General features: G+C 51.7%; 1 protein-coding gene across 1 annotated transcript in view; it reads left to right on the top strand.

The window, feature by feature from the left end:
• XXYLT1 (xyloside xylosyltransferase 1) overlaps positions 1-18,719 on the top strand; it is a 168,344-nt gene that overhangs the window by 16,279 nt on the left and 133,346 nt on the right. The window contains exon 2 of the mRNA XM_043594550.1: positions 13,830-13,977. Coding sequence (XP_043450485.1) covers positions 13,830-13,977 — 148 coding nt within the window. The remainder of the gene's footprint in view (positions 1-13,829; positions 13,978-18,719) is intronic.

Raw genomic sequence — 18,719 nt, forward strand, 5'->3', positions numbered from 1 at the left:
TTTGTCTTCTGTTTTTGTTTGTAGCCCGACTGATTTTTCGGGCCTCGCCCACCCTGCCCTGCACATGTCTGTGTGTCGTTTACACAGACTGGCTTTGCTTCACACCCCACTGAGCAGCCGCTCCGCGGTGAAGCTGAGTGGGTCTCCTTGGGTGCAGGCCCCAGAGCCGGGGGGGCTGGTGTAAGGAATCCCATTGCCGTCTCCTGCGGGGTCTGCACCCCGTCAACCCCAGTCCTGCTGTGTCTGTCATGAGGATCTCTGGGGGTCAGGGAGCGGGCTCTCCATTACGTAAGCTGATCCACGTGGCACACAGTAGGTGCTCAGGGTACTTCTTTTTCCGCTCTTTTGCTGCCCAGCTTGCCTTTAAAGTGCAGCTCAAGCACCCCACCTGCAGAGCCCATTCTCTCTGAAGGCCTCGTGTGGAGTGCTGGTGAAGCTGCCACATGGGAAGCCTCAAGGGTGCAGTGCATGTCTGCTCCCCCTCCCAATACAGCCTGGGGGGGGGGTAGGCGGGCATGCGTTTCTCGAATGAGTATGTTGCTGACTGTGGATGGGTCTGGGTCAGGATGCAGCTCCTCCCTCCAGGAGGCAGTGGGTAGCTGTTTGCCTTCTCTGAACTCCTTCCTTACCTATACCTGCCTCAAAATGTTGTGGGGATGGAATTAAAGGATCTGTCTGTGCCCAGCACATACTAGGTGTCTTCTGTGGACCTTGGGCATAGCTGCCCTATTCCCCATGAGTCCTGTCCAGGTCTGTGTCCTGACCTCCAGCAGCCAGACCCTGCCTGGGTCCACCCCCGAATGCCATCTCATGAGCCTGCACTGCTGGTCTGCACCTGCTCTGCTCAGCCAGTGTCACAGGTCAGATCCCGCTGTAGGTGGCCACGCCCAAGTTGGCTGCATGGATGCTCAGGTTTGTCTCCTAAAAGGGCAAGTTTGGCACAGAGATCCTCTGGCCCACATACTTTATTGTATCTGTGTACATGCCAAGTAAGAGCAGGATGGTCACTGAGCCCAGTGGGGTTACACCCTGCGGTCCCCAGTTTCCTCCCAGTGGAAAAGGAACAAGCTTTCTGCTCAAGAGAATGACTCCTGGAGAGGAGACAGTGATTTGGAAATACCCCAGGAGGGAAGTGGACCAGTGCCCTGTGATTGTTATTTTGGCGGGACTTTGGTCTTGGGTCCCTGGGAATGGAGCGCTGGAGAACTGGCAATCCTTGGTCAGCCACTGCTGACATCTGAGTCATAGCCAAAATCTCAGGTCCCTGATCACCCACTGGGGTCCAGCTGTGCCTGTGGAAAGGCGAGGGGCAATGGCTGGGCATGTGGGCTGCCCCCTGGCAGCGTGGTCACACAGTGCCCAGCCTCAGGGACACTGGTCATCCTGTGGTCTACCATGGAGTCTCCTGGTGTGAGCTGATGGCAGGCACCACTGTGAGTTGTCTGAGAGCATCATTTCTTTTTTTTTTTTTTTTTCTGAGAGCATCATTTCTAAGTGTGCCGGTTTAAAACTCAACTCAGCTAGTGACTCCCTTCATTAGTGAAGAGCAAACAGCTAAACAGTTAATTGAGGTTAGTGAGCAGTATTTGCAGAGGACAGAAGATGTTTCTGGAGGTTGATTCCGTTTACTTCTTCAGACTCATGGAACAGCTTTTGCTTTGATCAGAAACGTGCACAACTGAAGTTATGAACTAATCTGGCTCGCTCAGAAAGTTGTTAGACTGTGAGAACAAATGCAATATGAAAACATTTCTCTTTACCTAAAGCAAAAGCTGTGTCTCAAGCAGCTGGCTCTGGGAGATGAAATACGATGACCCTGCTGCTTAACCTCTTGGTTTCCGGAGCTGTTGACTCCCGAGCCCTTTTCTGTGACATGTGTAGCATCTGGAATGGATTTATGGAAATCTTTGCAGGGCTTGCTATAGCCTGGAATTACGGAAGGGGATTCTTACCGCCCCACGAGAGCATTCTGTTCGAGGAGTCTGCCTGGTCCCTGGGCCGTGGGTTGTGGGGGGAGAGAGTAAGCGGGTTAGGGGGAGAGAGTAGGCGGGTTGTGGGGAGAGGGTGGGTGGGTTGGTGGGGAGAGAGTGGGTTGGGGGGAGAGAGCGGGTGGGTTGGGGGGGAGAGAGTAGGTGGGTTGGGGGGACAGAGTGGGTGAGTTGCAGGGGTGAGAGTAGGCGGGTTGGGGGGAGAGAGTGGGTGGGTTGGGGGAACAGAGTGGGTGGGTTGCGGGGGAGAGAGTGGGTGGGTTGGGGGGAGAGAGTAGGTGGGTTGGGGGGACAGAGTGGGTGGGTTGGAGGGGAGAGAGTAGGTGGGTTGGGACAGAGTAGGTGAGTTGCAGGGGTGAGAGTAGGCGGGTTGGGGGGAGAGAGTGGGTGGGTTGGGGGGACAGAGTGGGTGGGTTGCGGGGGAGAGAGGGTAGGTTGGGGGGGGAGAGAGAAGGTGGGTTGGGGGGACAGAGTGGGTGAGTTGCAGGGAGAGAGGGTGGGTTGGGGGGGAGAGAGTGGGCAGGTTGGGGGGAGAGAGTGGGTGGGTTGGGGGGGAGAGAGTAGGCGGGTTGGGGGGAGAGAGTGGGTGGGTTGCGGGGGAGAGAGTGGGTGGGTTGGGGGGGAGAGAGAAGGTGGGTTGGGGGGACAGAGTGGGTGAGTTGCGGGGGAGAGAGGGTGGGTTAGGGGGACAGAGTGGATGTGTTGGGGGGGAGAGAGTAGGCGGGTTGGGGGAGAGAGTAGGTGGGTTGGGGGGGCGGAGAGTGGGCAGGTGGGAGCAAGGAGCTGACCCCACTGAGAGCCCTTCATGACCTGCTTCTGTGAGAGTATAAAACTATGCCTCTAATTCTAATAAACCATCTCTATTCTTCCATGCTGCCTTTGAGTCTTGCCCACCCGCAGGCATACTTTTGGTACAGCTGGGACATTTGGTTGTCTGCTCGGTTCACTTACTGTGGGACCCACACGTGATGGTGCAGCTCAAGAATGTTTTCCCATCTTTCTGTCTTATCTCGTGTTTATTGTTTGTCTGGTTGTAGTGCATTTTTATATTTCTCTTGTAAACTGTTTTGGGAGTTTCTGATTTTTCACACTCTAAATATGCCACAGAGAACATCTCTGTGTGTGTGGTGTTTTCTTTCTTTTGAATCGTTCCCTGGAGCTCTTCCTTGACTCTCTGTAAGGAATGCCTCATGGCCCAGAGTGGGTCCTGTGTGCACAAGTTCTATCTGAAAATCAGGACCCAACAGTAACGTTCCTCAGTTGCCCACTCTGTTGGCTTTCTTTTTTTTTTTTAATTTTTGTTTAACATTTATTTATTTTTGAGACAGAGAGAGACAGAGCATGAACGGGGGAGGGGCAGAGAGAGGGAGACACAGAGTCGGAAACAGGCTCCAGGCTCCGAGCCATCAGCCCAGAGCCTGACGCGGGGCTCGAACTCACGGACCGCGAGATCGTGACCTGAGCTGAAGTCGGACGCTTAACCGACTGAGCCACCCAGGCTTTCTATATTTTAAACAGTTATAAACATACTCTCTATATATCCTTTTGATATTTCTCTTTTTCATTCAGTGTATGGTTTCGGGATTTATCCAAGTTGATACACAGGGTCTTGTTCATGCACTTTGACTGCCGTGTAGGATTTCCTTATGGGCAGACCCGTTTCTCCATCTTCCTGCTAGAGGTGGCTGGCTTCTTCCCTTTTTGTCACCCCAGACCTCGCCGCAGTGAACATCAGGTACGTGTCCGCGTGTACAGATGTGCTCGAGTTTCTCCAGGGCCCACGTGTGGACAGGCATTTCCTGGTCAGGAGTCCGTGCGTCTTTCCGAGGTCTGGTAAGCTCCTGCCCCGGGCGGGTCTCCCTGCCCCACTCCACGTTCTCCCGAGCATTTGGTGCGCAGACTCCTTTTCCTGGTGTGGGTCCTGCTATCTTTGTGTCAGGAGGTAGAACCTTGAGGGCCGCTTTCGGAATAGGATAGGAGGGACACTTTGAGGGCAAACCTGAGTGTTCCTTAGCACCACCCCGAGTGTTCTGGTCACGATGAGACTTGGACCAGTGTTCCGCAGCATCTCCAGAATCTCTGTGGCAGAGTGCAGAGAGGAGGGTGCCTCCGGCTAGAGGTGGAGTACCCTTTTCCTGAGTCTCACCTCCACTGCTGCAGTGCTGTCTGAGATGGCACAGGGCCTGGCGGTGGGGCAGTGACCTGCCGTGTAACCTGGGGAGAGCCTCTTTCCCCTCCCTTGGCTTCAGTTTCCCTGTCTGAAACATGAGGGTTGCATCAGTGACCCATGTGGCCTCTTGGCTCCACACACGTTGCCCTCCCACTTGTACTTTGGCGATTAGCAAAGTGGTCTCCACTTTCCTAGCCACGGGCTGCTAGGCCTGAGCCTCCGGCAGCTGAGTGGGGGGGAGGGTTCTGAGCGGAGGTTGGGGGCCTGCCGTTGCAGGGTGGCAGTGGCCTGGTGCTCCTTGGTGACCGGTCTTTTCCCTGTGCTGTGAATCCATCCCCTCAGTGAAGTGGTCTGTTTTCTCATACAGTTTGAGGGAAGATCCTTGGATCCCAGGGGCTTAGGGCCAAAGCAGATTAATACCAACAGAGGGGAAGCCGAGGGCTGCTGCTGGTCCTTGGGGGACACTCAGGAAAGCCAGAGCAAAGGAACGCTGCTTTCATGGTGATGAGCATGTTTAAGTTCCATATAGCTGCAATGTGGCTGCTCTGTGAAACCTTCACTGAGCCCTACTTACTGTGAGTCCGATAGGTGCCAGCAGTGCCCCAGGACATTGAACCATGCTGGGTGTATCAATGAACAGAAGAGGCAGAACAAGTCAAATGTCCTGCCTTTGTGGAACTCACATTCTGGCAGGAAGAGGATTAAATGAGCTAGTAACATTTGTCTACATTGCTGCCTGGACAGAGGCTCAAAAAGGGCTGGGTTTCATTTCATCTGTTTCTTGTTCCATGATAAGCAAATGAGGGAATTGTGCCATGTTCTAGGAGGTAAGTTACACAGTACATTAGCAGGATGAGAGGCCTCAGGAATGTGGGGCAGTCATAATTTCTAGTTGATAGGCAGGGACACCGTCACTGAGAAGGTGGCATTTGAGCAGAGGCCTGAAGAAGTGGAGCTGGTCACACAGCCATGAGGAAGAGTGTAGGCCAGGGTGGCAGGTCACCTGGTGTGGCAGCGGGGGAGCAGCCTGGGGGCCCTACGGGAGGAACACAGAAGGGCCGGTGAGGATGCTGGCTTTGACTGGTGATGGGAGGGGCTGTGGCTGGGTTTTCAGTGGAGAAGAGCCACTCTGGCCACTGCGTGGAGGACACAACGAAGGGGAGACCCGTTACGAGGCTGGTGTCCTGGCCCAGAGGAGAGAGGACGGTGGCCTGAACAGGCACAAGCAGTGGGGTTGGGGGGAGTGCGGGATTTGGGACCCTCCAGGAAAAGGCTGCTTAGGGGCACGAGGGCCTCTATGCTAGACGTCATTCAGGCACGGCCTTGTGGCTTCCAGAAGGCTGGAAAGTCAGTGGGGCTCTGCCCCCGGTGAGGGAATACAAGAAGAAAGCTGGAGTGAGGGCAGCCCCCCGTGACTGGCAGGTTGCTCGCATTCTAGGATCAAAAAGGCCTGGGCTCAGATCTGGGCCTCAGCCACCCAGCAGGTGGCCTTGGACAGGCGACGTCCCCTTTATGGAGGGCACGGTCACAGTGAGGGTGGGATGAGCTCCTATTTGTCCACGTTGCTGCTGACACATGTTTCGTCTCATTTCCTCGTGGTGCCACGATGTGCAGGTGCCAGCGCCTGGCTGGCGGGTTAGAGGAGTGTGGTGCCCTGACGTGCCTGGGGTGGGGGCGGGGCTCTTGGCTGGAGGTTGCAGGAGGGGTTGGTGGAGGGGCCCTGGAGGAGCCAGGAGATCCACTTCTGACGCCAGCCAAGCCGACCTTGGGGAAGGCAGGCGCTCAGGCTGTGAACGCCTCCGGGCTGTCGGTGCTGTGCTTGGCATTTTAAACACATCATCTCACCCACGAAAAGAGGTGATGCACACGGAGCAGTGTCTCCAGAGTCAGGTCATTGGAACGTTTCCTTCACGGCTTTTGCCCAAATCCCATAACTGCCTGCCATGTTACCTACTTAATGTGTATTTTAAACCGGCTCCTCCTCTTTACATCTTTTTCCTTTTCCTCTCTTTAGGCGTTATCTGTGAAATCATAGTTCTGAAGTGTTTTCGCTAATTTTCTAGTATTTTACATATCAAAATCAGTCCGTAAGTATTTAAGTGAGTAGTCTGCGTGCCCCTTAGAAGTATCTTTTGTACTCCCCTGCCCCCTTCCCTCCCACCCAAGGAGTTTGCCACATCTAGGGAAGCACTGGGCAAGGGGTTTCATGAAACCTAGGAAAGGTGGCCAATGGTGGAGGCCATCCTGGAATCTGACTGGTCCGAGTTAGGAGGGTACCATGGATCCCTGCTTGGGCTCCAGCTGTGTCCCCTGCCAGAGAGCCAAGAGGGGAGTGGGGACCTCGTGGGGCAGGCCCCCTGCCTGGGGCCACTTCCCGCCTGTCAGATTGAAGCTGGAGCTGGCTAAGTGCGTCCCTTTGGGTGCCACTCTTGGTAAGACTGCGGTGTTCTTTGGGAGGTCAAAAGTCATGGGAGATTACCACACAAACAGAACAGATGAAGGAATCTGGTGAAGAAGACCCAATTGGTCTACAGTTAGTGGACTTCTCGGTGAGTAGATAGACCAGACAGCATATCCTAAGACTTCACGGCACAATCCTGATGCTGTAGTTTCCTCTCTGTCCTTCCATCTCTTCCATCCTTTGGCTGTTTTCCTTCTGTCTCCTACCTTCTCTTATCTTTTGAAGTGGAAAACATTTTACTGTAGAAAATTGGCTCGTACTGCCAGAAAATTTAGCATTAAATGTAAAAAAAAACAAAAACAAAACAAAACCTCCTCTTTTGTAAAAGAGGTAAATTAAGGAATGATTATAACCACTATGTAGGGACTGCTTTAAAGAGATCACTAAATGTATTCTTTAGTGAGTGCTGGAAAAAGTGGGGAGTGACTAGGGCATTTGTTTTTGACTGCTAAGTGTTGAGAGGAGGGAACTGGGGCCTGGAGGCCGGGTGGCAGGTGACGAGTGGCAAGGTGAAACTGGCTGGATGTATTGTGCTGTAGAAATTACAGATTTCTGGTTATGGAGCCCCTCAGCCGTGTCAAGAATATCTGGAAGGTCGAGAAGCCACGGTCTAATGTCACTATTAGGTGGTCATGAACACAGAGTCCAGAAGATGGCATTGACCTTTTTATTTTTATTTTTTTTCATGCTTCCATTTTTCTTTTGGAACCACCTTGTGGTTCATTCATAGTCAGCCATGGAGGAGTGTTTGGGCCACTCCTTCTGTCTCTCTTCATTCCTCTCCATGTGTTTGCCTTCCAAGGACGTGGCTCTTTCCCGGTGGTTTGCTGTAGTTCCTTGGGGTCATCCTGGAAATTCCCTGGGAGGGCCTGGGTGTTTGAAGGTCTACAGAGCAAAGCACCTACAAGACACTCCAACCTTTTCCTTGTTATTGTCAACCTCACAATCTGTGTACATTGCTATGCTATAAGGTCTTTATCTCCTTACCTGCTTGCCAGAGACCCCCTTACCACTGGAGTGAGGAGGACGTCACAGGGCAAAGGGTAAGACATGTTGGTGCAGCCACACTGGGCACACAGAAGGCACTGTGTCCAGTTCCTTATTCTGGGTTCTTCTCTCCTCCTGTCATGGTGGCCTGCTCTTCCTCGGGGCTGATGCTTGATTCCCTTGTTAGGGGCTCTTGAGTCAACAGAGAATTGAGGTTTGAAAGCAGGTAGGGGTTTACCTTTGACATTTACCCCCTCTCCATTACAGGCAAGAAAATAAAACATGGTGGAAACATGAGTGAGGAGAGACGGAGGAGCTGGAGAGTGACCTGGCACGTGTGTGAGACTGTATAGTCCTCTCCTCCCTACCCACCGGGGCACATACCCACGGGTCCTCCAGCTGCACCTCAGGTGAAGAGGTTCGGGACCTGTTGCCACCTGGGTCTTCTCCTTTGGACATGCTCTGGGAGTTTGCCCACAGCCTTCCCGCAGTGTGATTTCCAGAGCTGAGCCCAACCAGTACCCTGAGGCCATGTGATCGGCACTGAGTCCAGTGGGGCGCTGCTCACACTGTCTGAGGACCACCTGCAGTACAATCACTTTGGGGCAGTTTCGAAATGATTCCTGAGCTTTCCTGTAAACTGACTCACGGTGTCTGGGGCGAGGACCCAGGAGTCTGCACACTGGAGTTGGAGAGCCTTGGATCCCCTGCTGATAGTGGGGCTGCCGCTTGCTGGTTGATGTTGTTCGGCCCTGAGTCACCTACTATCCAGGGGTCTCTTCTGTAGGTGCTGGACCTGTTTCTCTTACAGCGTGTTTCCTCCTTGTCCCTCCTTCCCTAGCTGGATCGAGGTTTTGGGGAAATGGACTCTGCTGAAATGTTGGGAATCTTCTAGGAGTCCCAGCACGTTAACTGCAGATCTGGTTATCTGGAAACTTCCGATGGTGCAGTAAGTGTGGGGTGGAGATGAGGGCGGGGAGGGAGCCAGACACAATGTTTTGTAGCAACTGGACATCTTGTCGTGAGGATGGCAGGAGGGGCTGTAGCTTTTGAGCCGGTAGTAAAGTGGGTCATGAGAATGGATGTTGGGGATTCTTTGGAAATTAGATGAGCAGGCTTCTTTTTTCCTCTTCAGCTGTTTGTGCTTCTGCCTGGCAAAATTAAATTACATCTAGGACATCTTGCAGAAGTGATAAAAGTCACATTAGGGAGGGGCTGGAACTGGGCTCCCATAGCACTGGGGTGTAGCTCTTGGGGGGTGAGTTTGCCCACCCACTGCTGGACATCGGTGCTGGTGGTGGCCTGAGTCCAGACGTAGGGGCTGAAGGCTTCCTTCCCAGTGCTCTGGCTCTGGGCAGCCCCTTGGGTCAAGCAGACACCCATTTGCTGTTCCTGCGGGACATGGATTCCGGCCTGTGGCAGGTGCACCAGGAATGTTAGATTTGGGTGGTTTCCCAGAGCTTTGTGTTGTCATTCTTCCCTCAAGCATCTCTTCTGGGGACAGTCTCTGGCTGGGCGCGGGGAGGCAATGTGGCCATCCTGTGGCACCATGTCTGCGGCTAGAGGAGGTGCTGTTCTTCAGGCAGACCTTGCCTTGGTGTTTCCTGGAAGCCCGGTGTCTGTATGCAGAGCCAGCCGCTGTTACCTCGTTTCTTGGCTCCAGGATCACGGTGTGACGTGACTCCCAGTAGGGCATGCCAAGTGGTAAATGACTTTTCTCCACCAAGTTGCGCTAAGGCGTGGCATTGCTCTGTGTCTTCCATGAACGATTAGGGGAACAGTGACCTTGCTCTTCAGGCCTGTCTATGCCTGCAAGCCCGGGGCCAGGCTGGCAGAGACGCCGACCTCTGCCTGGCACCAGCCATCCTGTTTGCCTTGGTCTCCTCACGTTGGAAATGTTGAGAACATGTTGTGCGTGGTAGATACGAGGCAAGCTTCCCCTCTTCTTGCATCCCCAAATTGCCCTTTTCAAAAGAGTTGGGTGTTTCCAGAGTCTCTTGTATTACACAGTGCTCTCTCAATTACATGCTTTATTTGAACAATAAAGTACAGCTTGAGAACACCTTAGCCTGAAACAACCTCAGTCATTACTGAATTTAAGTGCTTCTAGAAGTCACTTGACAGAATTAATTAAAAATAAAAGGAGGCAAATACATTTAACACAGGTTTAGTCATTATTCCTGGGGTTTTGATTTCATAATTACAAGTGTAGAATATTGATACGAGTGAGCCTTTAAGATCACTAATAAAAGGAAGATAGTAAGTGGCTAGAGATAGGTAATTATAGTCTGATAAAAAACCCAACTGCCTTGGTGATATGAACATGGATCCTTGTGGGTTGGGATACCATTTCCAATGACACCATCCCACATAAAATCACAAGAAGCTGTATTCGACATCTTTTTTTTTTTTTTAACGTTTATTTATTATTGAGAGACACAGATCATGAGCAGGGGAGGGGTAGAGAGAGGGGGAGACACAGAATCTGAAGTAGGCTCCAGGCTCTGAGCTGTCAGCACAGAGCCCGACACGGGGATCAAACTCATAACCCACGAGATCATGACCTGAGCAGAAGTTGGTTGCTTAACTGACTGAGCCACCTGGGCGCCCCTGTATTCAACATCTTAAATGGATGACAAGAATGATGTGTTCTGGAAAATGGCTCTGGATGACTCAACTCAGGTTGATAAAGGCACTAATATTGAGGCCCATGAAAAGCTTAAAGAAATCATTTTGTAAGTTGGGTGTGGGAAAAACAGTATTTTATAAGTAATGGGATTTTAATTTTAAGTGTGTATATATAAATCAATAAAAGTTACAAATAGTGATTGACTTTTTAATCTAATCTTTTTAAAAAAAAATTTTTTTTTAACGTTTACTTATTTTTGAGACAGAGAGAGACAGAGCATGAACAGGGGAGGAGCAGAGAGAGAGAGAGGGAGAAACAGAATCTGAAACAGGCTCCAGGCTCTGAGCAGTCAGCACAGAGCCTGATGCGGGGCTCGAACTCACGGACCGTGAGATCATGACCTGAGCCGAAGTCAGACGCCCCTGACTTTTTAATCTAAATTCCCCCAAACTATAGAGTCAAGTTTGTGCAATCCATTGTTTGAGATCTCATTGGCCAATTGCCTTCAATATGGGAGTCACTTTATATTCCTCCTGGTTTTCTAAGTTGTATGGTGATTCTTCCCGCAGCCCCGGAGGTTGGGGATTTGAAGGAAGAGAGGAAGGGGTGACGTTTTTTCTGCCCCTCTCCCTCGGTTCACCCTTGCCTCACTGCACCCCCCCCCCCCCCCCCCCCCCCCCCCCCCCCCCCCGCCGATGCCAGGTACCAGACCCGGGGCTGGACTGAGGACTTTAGAGTGTGCCAGACCCTGCCCCTACCCTTGGAAGATCACAGTTTGCAAACTGGTTTTAGACCCTGGTAGGCCTGGGTGTTTTGATTCACACTTGTAGTGTCTGTGGTTTGCTTCTTGCTACGTGTCCATGGAACATATTAATTTGTCTTTAAGTAGATTTATTATATGAAATATTCACTGGAGCGGGCTGCTTCACCGTGCAGCATTTGGAACAATGTGCTGAGTACAGTTTGTCCTCATAAATCTATTAATGCTGATAGGAGGTAATTGTCTCCCGTGAAGCTTTGGGGTGAAGTGGGGGCCCAGGGAGGGGGAAGAAGCTGGCTGCTGAAACCTGTCTCTCCCAGCCTAGCTCTGGCAGGCTCTCCTCTGCGCGTGTATGTGTGTGTGTGTTTGGTTGTATATATCCGTTCTCTGTCTTCCTTTTTAATGAATACAGAGGCTTCCATTTCCGAGAGAACCCTCTTGTCAGCCTCTAGCTTCTTGTCAAATTCCTCCTCCAGCCATGGTTTGGAGGTGTAATGAGGCTCCGAGGGAAAAGCTGGCTTATGAGTTAAGACTGATCTGCGAGGAGAGGGGATTCAGGGGACCGAGGATGTGGACAGGGGGCAGAATGCTAATACTTAGGAGTAAGTGCAGTGTAGCAGCCCCTGAGCTAGGTGCTTTATCTACTTGTCCCAGGCAGTCCTAAAAGCCATCCTAGGAGGTAGGTGTTATTATTTCCATATAACAGATATTCTGTTATCTATATTCTGTATCATCTCAGGTTGGTTTAGCGCCTTCATTACTAAATTAGTAAGTTCATTTAGTTTGACAAACCTCTATGATGGCCTGTCCTGTGGCTAGGGTCTGGGCACGGGGCACAGAGCAGTCATAGCCTCTGGCCCCAGCCCCTCATCTACCAGACACAGAAGCGGAGACCTGTAGAAGAGTCAGATGGGGAAGTGGAACCTCTCTCTGTGTGATAGAGAGTGCAGAGGAGGGTGTGATGAATCGTGGGAGGCTGAGCCAAGGCCAGAGCTGATGTCTGATCAAGGTTGGGAGACTGGGTAAGAGTTTATTGGACACATGGGGGCTGGGAGGACTTCCAGATATACAAGGTTGCAGATATACAAGGATGCAGGACATGGTGGGGACAGCCTGGTTCAGTTCTGCCCAGTCTCCAGAGGAGGGAGGGTGTCATGGGCATCCAGAATCACCAGTGCAGGATCTCTGATGCCTTGCTGAGGAGTTAGACAGTAACCGATGGCAGTGAGCCACTGGAGGTTTTGAAGCCAAGGAGAGAGGAAAGTGAATTTGGGTGTTTGGAAAGTTGCTCGAGAGGCACAATAGAGGCTGGTTTGGAGGGGACAAGGCAGGAGGTGGGGAAACCTAGGGTCTGTGGTTGCTCATGCAGCCTGGAAGTCATGGGTGGGGTGAGGGGAGCGCGGGGGTGCTGGTGTAGGAGGTGAAAGGCATCGTTTGCCATCTGTGTCGGGGAACAGCAGAACTGGTCAGGATTCCCCATCTCAGGTTGAGAAGTCATGAAAAAGAAAAAGGAGCCAGGAAAAGGATAAAGGAAAATAGCTCATTAGGGGAGAAACGTGAATACATTTTTAAAAGACTTGCAAAGAGATACAGGAATGACGAAGCTAACACAATCTGAAAGCGTTTCTAAGTTTAATGGTGTTCCGAGATTTAAGCAGACTTACAGACTTACAGACTTACAGACTTACAGACTCCCCTGTTACCAGGGGAAAGGGGCCTTCAGCAGATCTCTTGTGAGGGCTGAGGGGAGAGGAGGAGGAACATCCAGGCTTCTGGCCTGGGCCGCATTGAGTGCTACTGGCGTGCGGTGAAGTCTTCTATAGGTTGGGGAACACACGGAGCAACAGGGAGACTGTGCAAGGCCTGTGTGAGCGGAGTGTGTGGTAATTTGGTAGCTTGTGTGAGGCTGGGCTACAGGTGGGACGGATTTATAATCTGGAATGATGTCAAACAAGGAAAAGCCAACTCCTTAGGGCCCCGTCATGCTGATGCCATCACTGTTGAGACAAAGGATGCATTTATAGTGGAAAGATCGTGAAACTTGGTGGAATCTAGAGACCAGATTCAGAGTTCAAGTTCTGCCCTGCCACTTAGTAGCTCTGTGACCTTGAGCAAGTGTCCTCTCTCTGAGCATCTTCTTTCTCATTTGTAACTACAATAATTTGTAATTATAATAGAGCTATAATAGTGACATCTGCCTCGCTGAAGTCCTGGGTTGTCACAGGCATTGCTGTGTGTGCTCCATAAATTGCAGAGCTCGGTTCAGCAGCTGGTGACCTTTCTAGACCCTAAGAAAGCGGTGCCTGGTTATTCCTTGTACCTCTTACTGCGCCTCCAAAGTGTCGGGGACCCTTAGGAAATGCTGGTTGCATTTATGGATGAGTCTGCTGCAGCACTAGGCATTTCCCAGGGCCATTTTCCAGTGGCCCTATCCCCATTCACACTGTGGGACAGGGAGGTAGAGCATCCAACACCTGTAGCGGCCACTGGCGGCAGCAAAGCCCAGACTCGCTGCGGGTCCGGGATCTCGGGACCGGACGTTTTAACACAGGTTCCAGTTTCAGGGTGGCCCAGCTTGGAGTTCAGAAGCAGAGATCAGACTGGGGACTGCTCCCACTCCTCTACTGCATGCCCCCCAACATGCATGCCTGCACAACTCTGACACGTGGTGTCCCGATCCTCACAGCTAACTCTTTGCCGACTGGCCATCATTCCTCGTTTTCTTAACTCTCGCTTGGGACGCCCTGCTCGTGGCCCCTGGAGGGGAAGCAGCGCGTGCCGGGTGTCTACAGCCAGTTTGCTCACTCCTGTGGTTTCCTCGTGTCCTGCCGCAGGTTGTCTTCCATGATGTCGGCGTGCTGACGGACAAGCTCTTCCCGGTGGTGGAGGCCATGCAGAAGCACTTCAGTGCTGGCTCAGGGACCTACTACAGCGACTCTATCTTCTTCCTCTCGGTCGCCATGCATCAGATTATGCCCAAAGGTAACTTGGACTGCAGGGCGGCAGCCCTGGGTTTTGACTTTTGCGCCTATTCCCCTGGCTCCAGTGCTTCTCCAGTTTCAGAGAGGAGAGCTCCGCTGAGGCACGAGGGAGAAGACAAGGGTGCCAGGCACGCCTTTTGTGTGAGAGAGCTTCCTGCCCAGAGACTCAAGGGCAGGGCCCTGGGTTGCACAGACGCTGGGGCCCATTCACGAGGACAGTGGGAGTTGTGCAGTGTAGTATCCCCAGACTCAGGCAGGACATCTGGGCTCCAGGCCTGACTCTCTCCCTGCGCACACACTCTCCTCTGGGACTATGTTTGTTCATCTGTAAAATGGCAGGTTGGACTGGAGAATCCTCCATCCAAATCTGTGATCCTGTTCTCTCTAGTTTTTACCTGTACTTATCTGACTTTAAAATATCCAGTCTTGGGGCGCCTGGGTGGCGCAGTCAGTTAAGCGTCCGACTTCAGCCAGGTCACCATCTCGCGGTCCGGGAGTTCGAGCCCCGCGTCAGGCTCTGGGCTGATGGCTCAGAGCCTGGAGCCTGTTTCGATTCTGTGTCTCCCTCTCTCTCTGCCCCTCCCCCGTTCATGCTCTGTCTCTCTCTGTCCCAAAAAAATAAATAAACGTTGAAAAAAAAATCCAGTCTTGGGGCTCAGTCGGTTGGGCGTCCTACTTCAGCTCAGGTCGTTAACTCACGGTTTGTGGGTTGGAACCCTGCGTCAGGCCCTGTGCTGACAGCTCAGAGCCTGGAGCCTGCTTCGGATTCTGTGTCTCCCTCTCTCTCTATTCCTCCCCTGCTTTCACTCTCTCTCTCTCTGTCTCTTTCTCGAAAACAAACATTTAAAAAAATTAAAAAAAAAATCCAATCTAGATGTGAGAGGTACAAATTATAACTAAGATTTTTCTGAAACTTCGATGCACAATCAAAGGATTTTCTGGGCTTTGGTGCCTCTGGGGCAGAAGAGATTGATTGTCTGGTCTGTGATAGGTTGGGCTTGTGTGGAAATACTGGCAGGTCTGGTCATCCTTGGATTAGAACCCTTGGAGGGTTCTTGTTGATGGAGTGTCGAAGGCTGCTGGGTTCTCCTCTTCCCAGTGGTCCCTGATTGATTCTGGAGCCCTGAATATTCCCTCCAGTTTCTTGGCTGGTGAACCATGGCCTGAGGTTTTTGGGATGGGGAGAGGAGTTCCTGGTTCTTGGGGTAGCTGTGACCTGATCTGTGACTGGATGGGTTTCCAACAATCAGACCAGGCAGAACCTGATCCCCCAGGGGACAGCCAGGCCATTTGGTGGAGGCCCGCTGCTCTGGCCCAGCAAACCAGATGTGAAGGCGGGGTCAGGAGCCACCAGTGTTTGAAGGGGCCTGTTGGCCAGGAGCTCAGGAGTTGCAGGTTGAAGCTGGGTTCCCCTTGGCAGTGTGGTGTCCTTGGAGTCCACAGGCAGTTCTAGCCCACCCACTGTGACTGTGACTTTGTCTCCACAAGGCAAATCCCTGCACACACAGAGGCCTCTGAGTGTTCTCTTAGCTGGAAGGCAAGGGCTCAGGAAGCGTCACTGAGCAAGAGTCTGATGGAGAGAGGAGGGCGTGGAGGAAGAGGTAACATTTGTGATTCTTCGCAGAAGCCAGTGCAGCTCTGTGAGCCCACCGAGTCCTCCCACCCGCCCTGTGCCGTCATAGCTGGGAGACCGAGGAGTTGACTTGCCCAGGGTTAGACAGCCATTTAAGTGGCAGAGCTGGGATTTGGGCCCCGGTCAGTCTGACTTGGAGGGCTGCTTCTCCAAATAGTAGCTCCTTCTATCGCATCCCTCTGGGCAGGACCAGTGCTGGTGCCGTGGGTGATGCACATGGGAGGAAGGTGTGGTTCCTGCTGTCCTGGATTCTGGGAGGACAGACATAAGTGCTAGTCCAGCCCTGCCACCAGCCACTTGTGTGCCTTTGCTGAGCCACTTTGCCTCTCTAGGCCTCAGTCTCCCCACCTGCAAAATGAGGGGGCTGATCTGGTGAGCTCTTTCGGCTTGCATTCAGAGGAGTCCAGGCTTACAGGCATCCCCCTGTGGGTTTCTGCGGTTCTGGGAGGCTGAGGGCAGAGGGGTTCTACCCTAGCCTACCTCTCTCTTCTACCTCCACAGTCCATCCTGATTGCTGCATAGGTGAAGCTTTGGAGCAGGATTCTGTTTGGTAAAGGATTCCGTGATTAAACTAATTTGAAATGTCTTGGCTAGATGGGCCGTTAGGGCCTGGCCCCAGCCCTTTTGTCCTGCATGTGTGATTGGGTCAGCGAGATGCTGTGAGGGAAGAACTGACAAAGGACAGCAGGAGATCTGGGAGGAGGCCTGCCTGACTTTCCCCTCCCTCCATCCCATCCCCCACACCCCCACTCCCTCATCAGCTGGTAGGTCACTACCCAGCATGTGCTGAACTCTAGGCCAGGTCATGCTGTGGGCCACCCAGAGGTAGGGGAAACACAGCTCCTTGGGGATGGTCAAAGCAACGCTAGATGTGCCTCACAGCGCTAGGCAGGACCAGGGAGATGAGGAGAGTTTGGGAGCCCCAGGCTGCCACCCCTCTGCTCTCTGACTTGGCCCTGCCCTAAAGCCTGGCCTTGCCCAGGGGGGCGATGTCTGCAGGGACAAGGCTGTGGCCAGAGCTTTGCTGTGTCTGCAATAGTTCAGATTTCAGTTTCCGTCCAAGTGGGATCACGCCTCTGAGGGGCTGGTGTCAGGTGGGGAAGGAGTTGATGTGCCCAAACAGGGAGTCCCTTCTTTAGGTGGATGGTAGTGTGTTGCCAGAGATTCACTTTTACATCTGCCCAGAGTCCACTTCCTAAGAAGAGAGTTACTGGGAGTTACTAAAATCTGATAGTCGTAGAACGGAACGAGCAGTCTTGGGAGTTCCTGCGGAGTCCGGGCGTCTCTGCTGAGCAGTCTGGCTGCCGCACAGCACTTGGCGGTGTCACGGAACCCCTGCCGGCCAGATCCTTCGGCACATCCTGCAATTTTTGGAAGGATGCTTTGTTTTCCAGCACCGTTAGTGCTGTCTTGAGTTTGTCATGGCTCCTTATTGCTGCCTTTTTGAAATTCGTTTGTTTTTTTTTTTTTTAATCATAGAAATTACTGCTGTTTTGTGCTTTGTTGTTGGTTTTGTTCTTGTGTAATTAGTGCATTTTGGCTACTTTGGTTATTTTGTTTCTTTCACAGAGTTCTTTTTCCTCTGGGATAATGAGAAAGGGAGTGCGGTGGGTCATAAGCACTTGGTCCCACCCAGGAAGGCTGGGTCAGAAAAGCTTGTGTTCTTCTGAGTTCTGTCTCAGGAGGTCCTGTCTGGTGCTTGCCCTAGACATGCGGGTTATTTCTCTGTGTTGAAGCCTCTCGTCACCCTCCCCTTCCTGGAGCCTAAGGGTCATACCTTTAAAATATGTTTACTTCTTTTTCTAGTTTAAAAGAAACTAGATTCTTTTATTCATATTCTTTTATTCATAAAAGAATACCTGAAAACTACATTAAAATAGAAAAAGTTACCCGTTTACTACATAAACAGACTTTCTTCTAATATTTTCCCAACATGTAGCTTTTTATATATTTTTTTAATGTTTATTTATTTTTGAGAGAGAAAGAGACAGAACATGAGTGGGGTAGGGGCAGAGAGAGAGAGGGAGACACAGACTCCAAAACAGGCTCCAGCCTCCAAGCTGTCAGCACAGAGCCCGACGCGGGGCTCGAACTCATGAACTGTGAGATCCAGACCTGAGCTGAAGTTGGATGCTCAACCGACTGAGCCACGTAAGTGCCCCAGCACATAGCTTTTTAAAAACTTAGGCAAAGTGGGAGTTATGCATATATTTCAAACATTCTCAGTCTTTTGTACATATCAAAATGTACAATTGAACATTTAAACTCAAAAAATGTAAGAAATGGTACAAGTGTAGCTGTATTGTGACATTTTCAATTAACGTCACTCATCACTATTATCTGTGTAAATCATAGTCTTTGAAAAATTTTTGAATGGCTCCATCGAGTAGGTGAAACTTAGTTTACTTTATCATTTCCCTGTTCTCAGCTATCTGACACTTTCTATTTTTTTCTACAATCACAAATTACACTGTGATTAATATACACATACATAAAGATTATTTTCTCTAATTAGGATTATTTCCTTATGATCACTCCCCATGGGTGGAGTTACTGGGCCAAAGGTGATCCTTACAAAGCCAGCCTGTGTCAACTACCCCCTGCCCCATGTCATCAGCCTGTACATATGAGGGTCTGCATGGTTTTCTATGCCCATTGATGTCTGCCCTCTCAGAGGGACCTCGGGTAGCTGCATACCAACAGGACAGGAAGCAAGGAACTGAGGTCAGGGCACTGCTCTGAGTTGTAGGGCAAGTTGGGCCTCTTAGCCTGGGTTCTGGTGACCATCCCATGCTTATTCTCATGGCCAGACCTGAATGTCCAGCCTCTTGCACCCCTGCAGCCCCATAAAGCTTACGAAACCTGGTTTCCTCACTGCAGCTTTGTGCAGAGGCCCTGGCTGGGTGGGGTGCATTTAACCCCATGTGTTTTTGCTCTGATTGTCCGCCTTTGGAGCAGTACCCCCCAGACCGTGTCTGCAGAGCGAGGACTGAGGCGCCCTGCTAGCAGAACGTGCTGGCTCTGATTTAGGTCAGAGCTGGTCTCCCTTTCCGTTGCCTGTTGGAGGGGTCACGTGTGGCTGGCTGGCCGGTCCTGCCACTGACCTGCAG

Source organism: Prionailurus bengalensis, chromosome C2 (assembly GCF_016509475.1).
Source record: "Prionailurus bengalensis isolate Pbe53 chromosome C2, Fcat_Pben_1.1_paternal_pri, whole genome shotgun sequence".
NCBI classification, from domain to species: domain Eukaryota; kingdom Metazoa; phylum Chordata; class Mammalia; order Carnivora; family Felidae; genus Prionailurus; species Prionailurus bengalensis.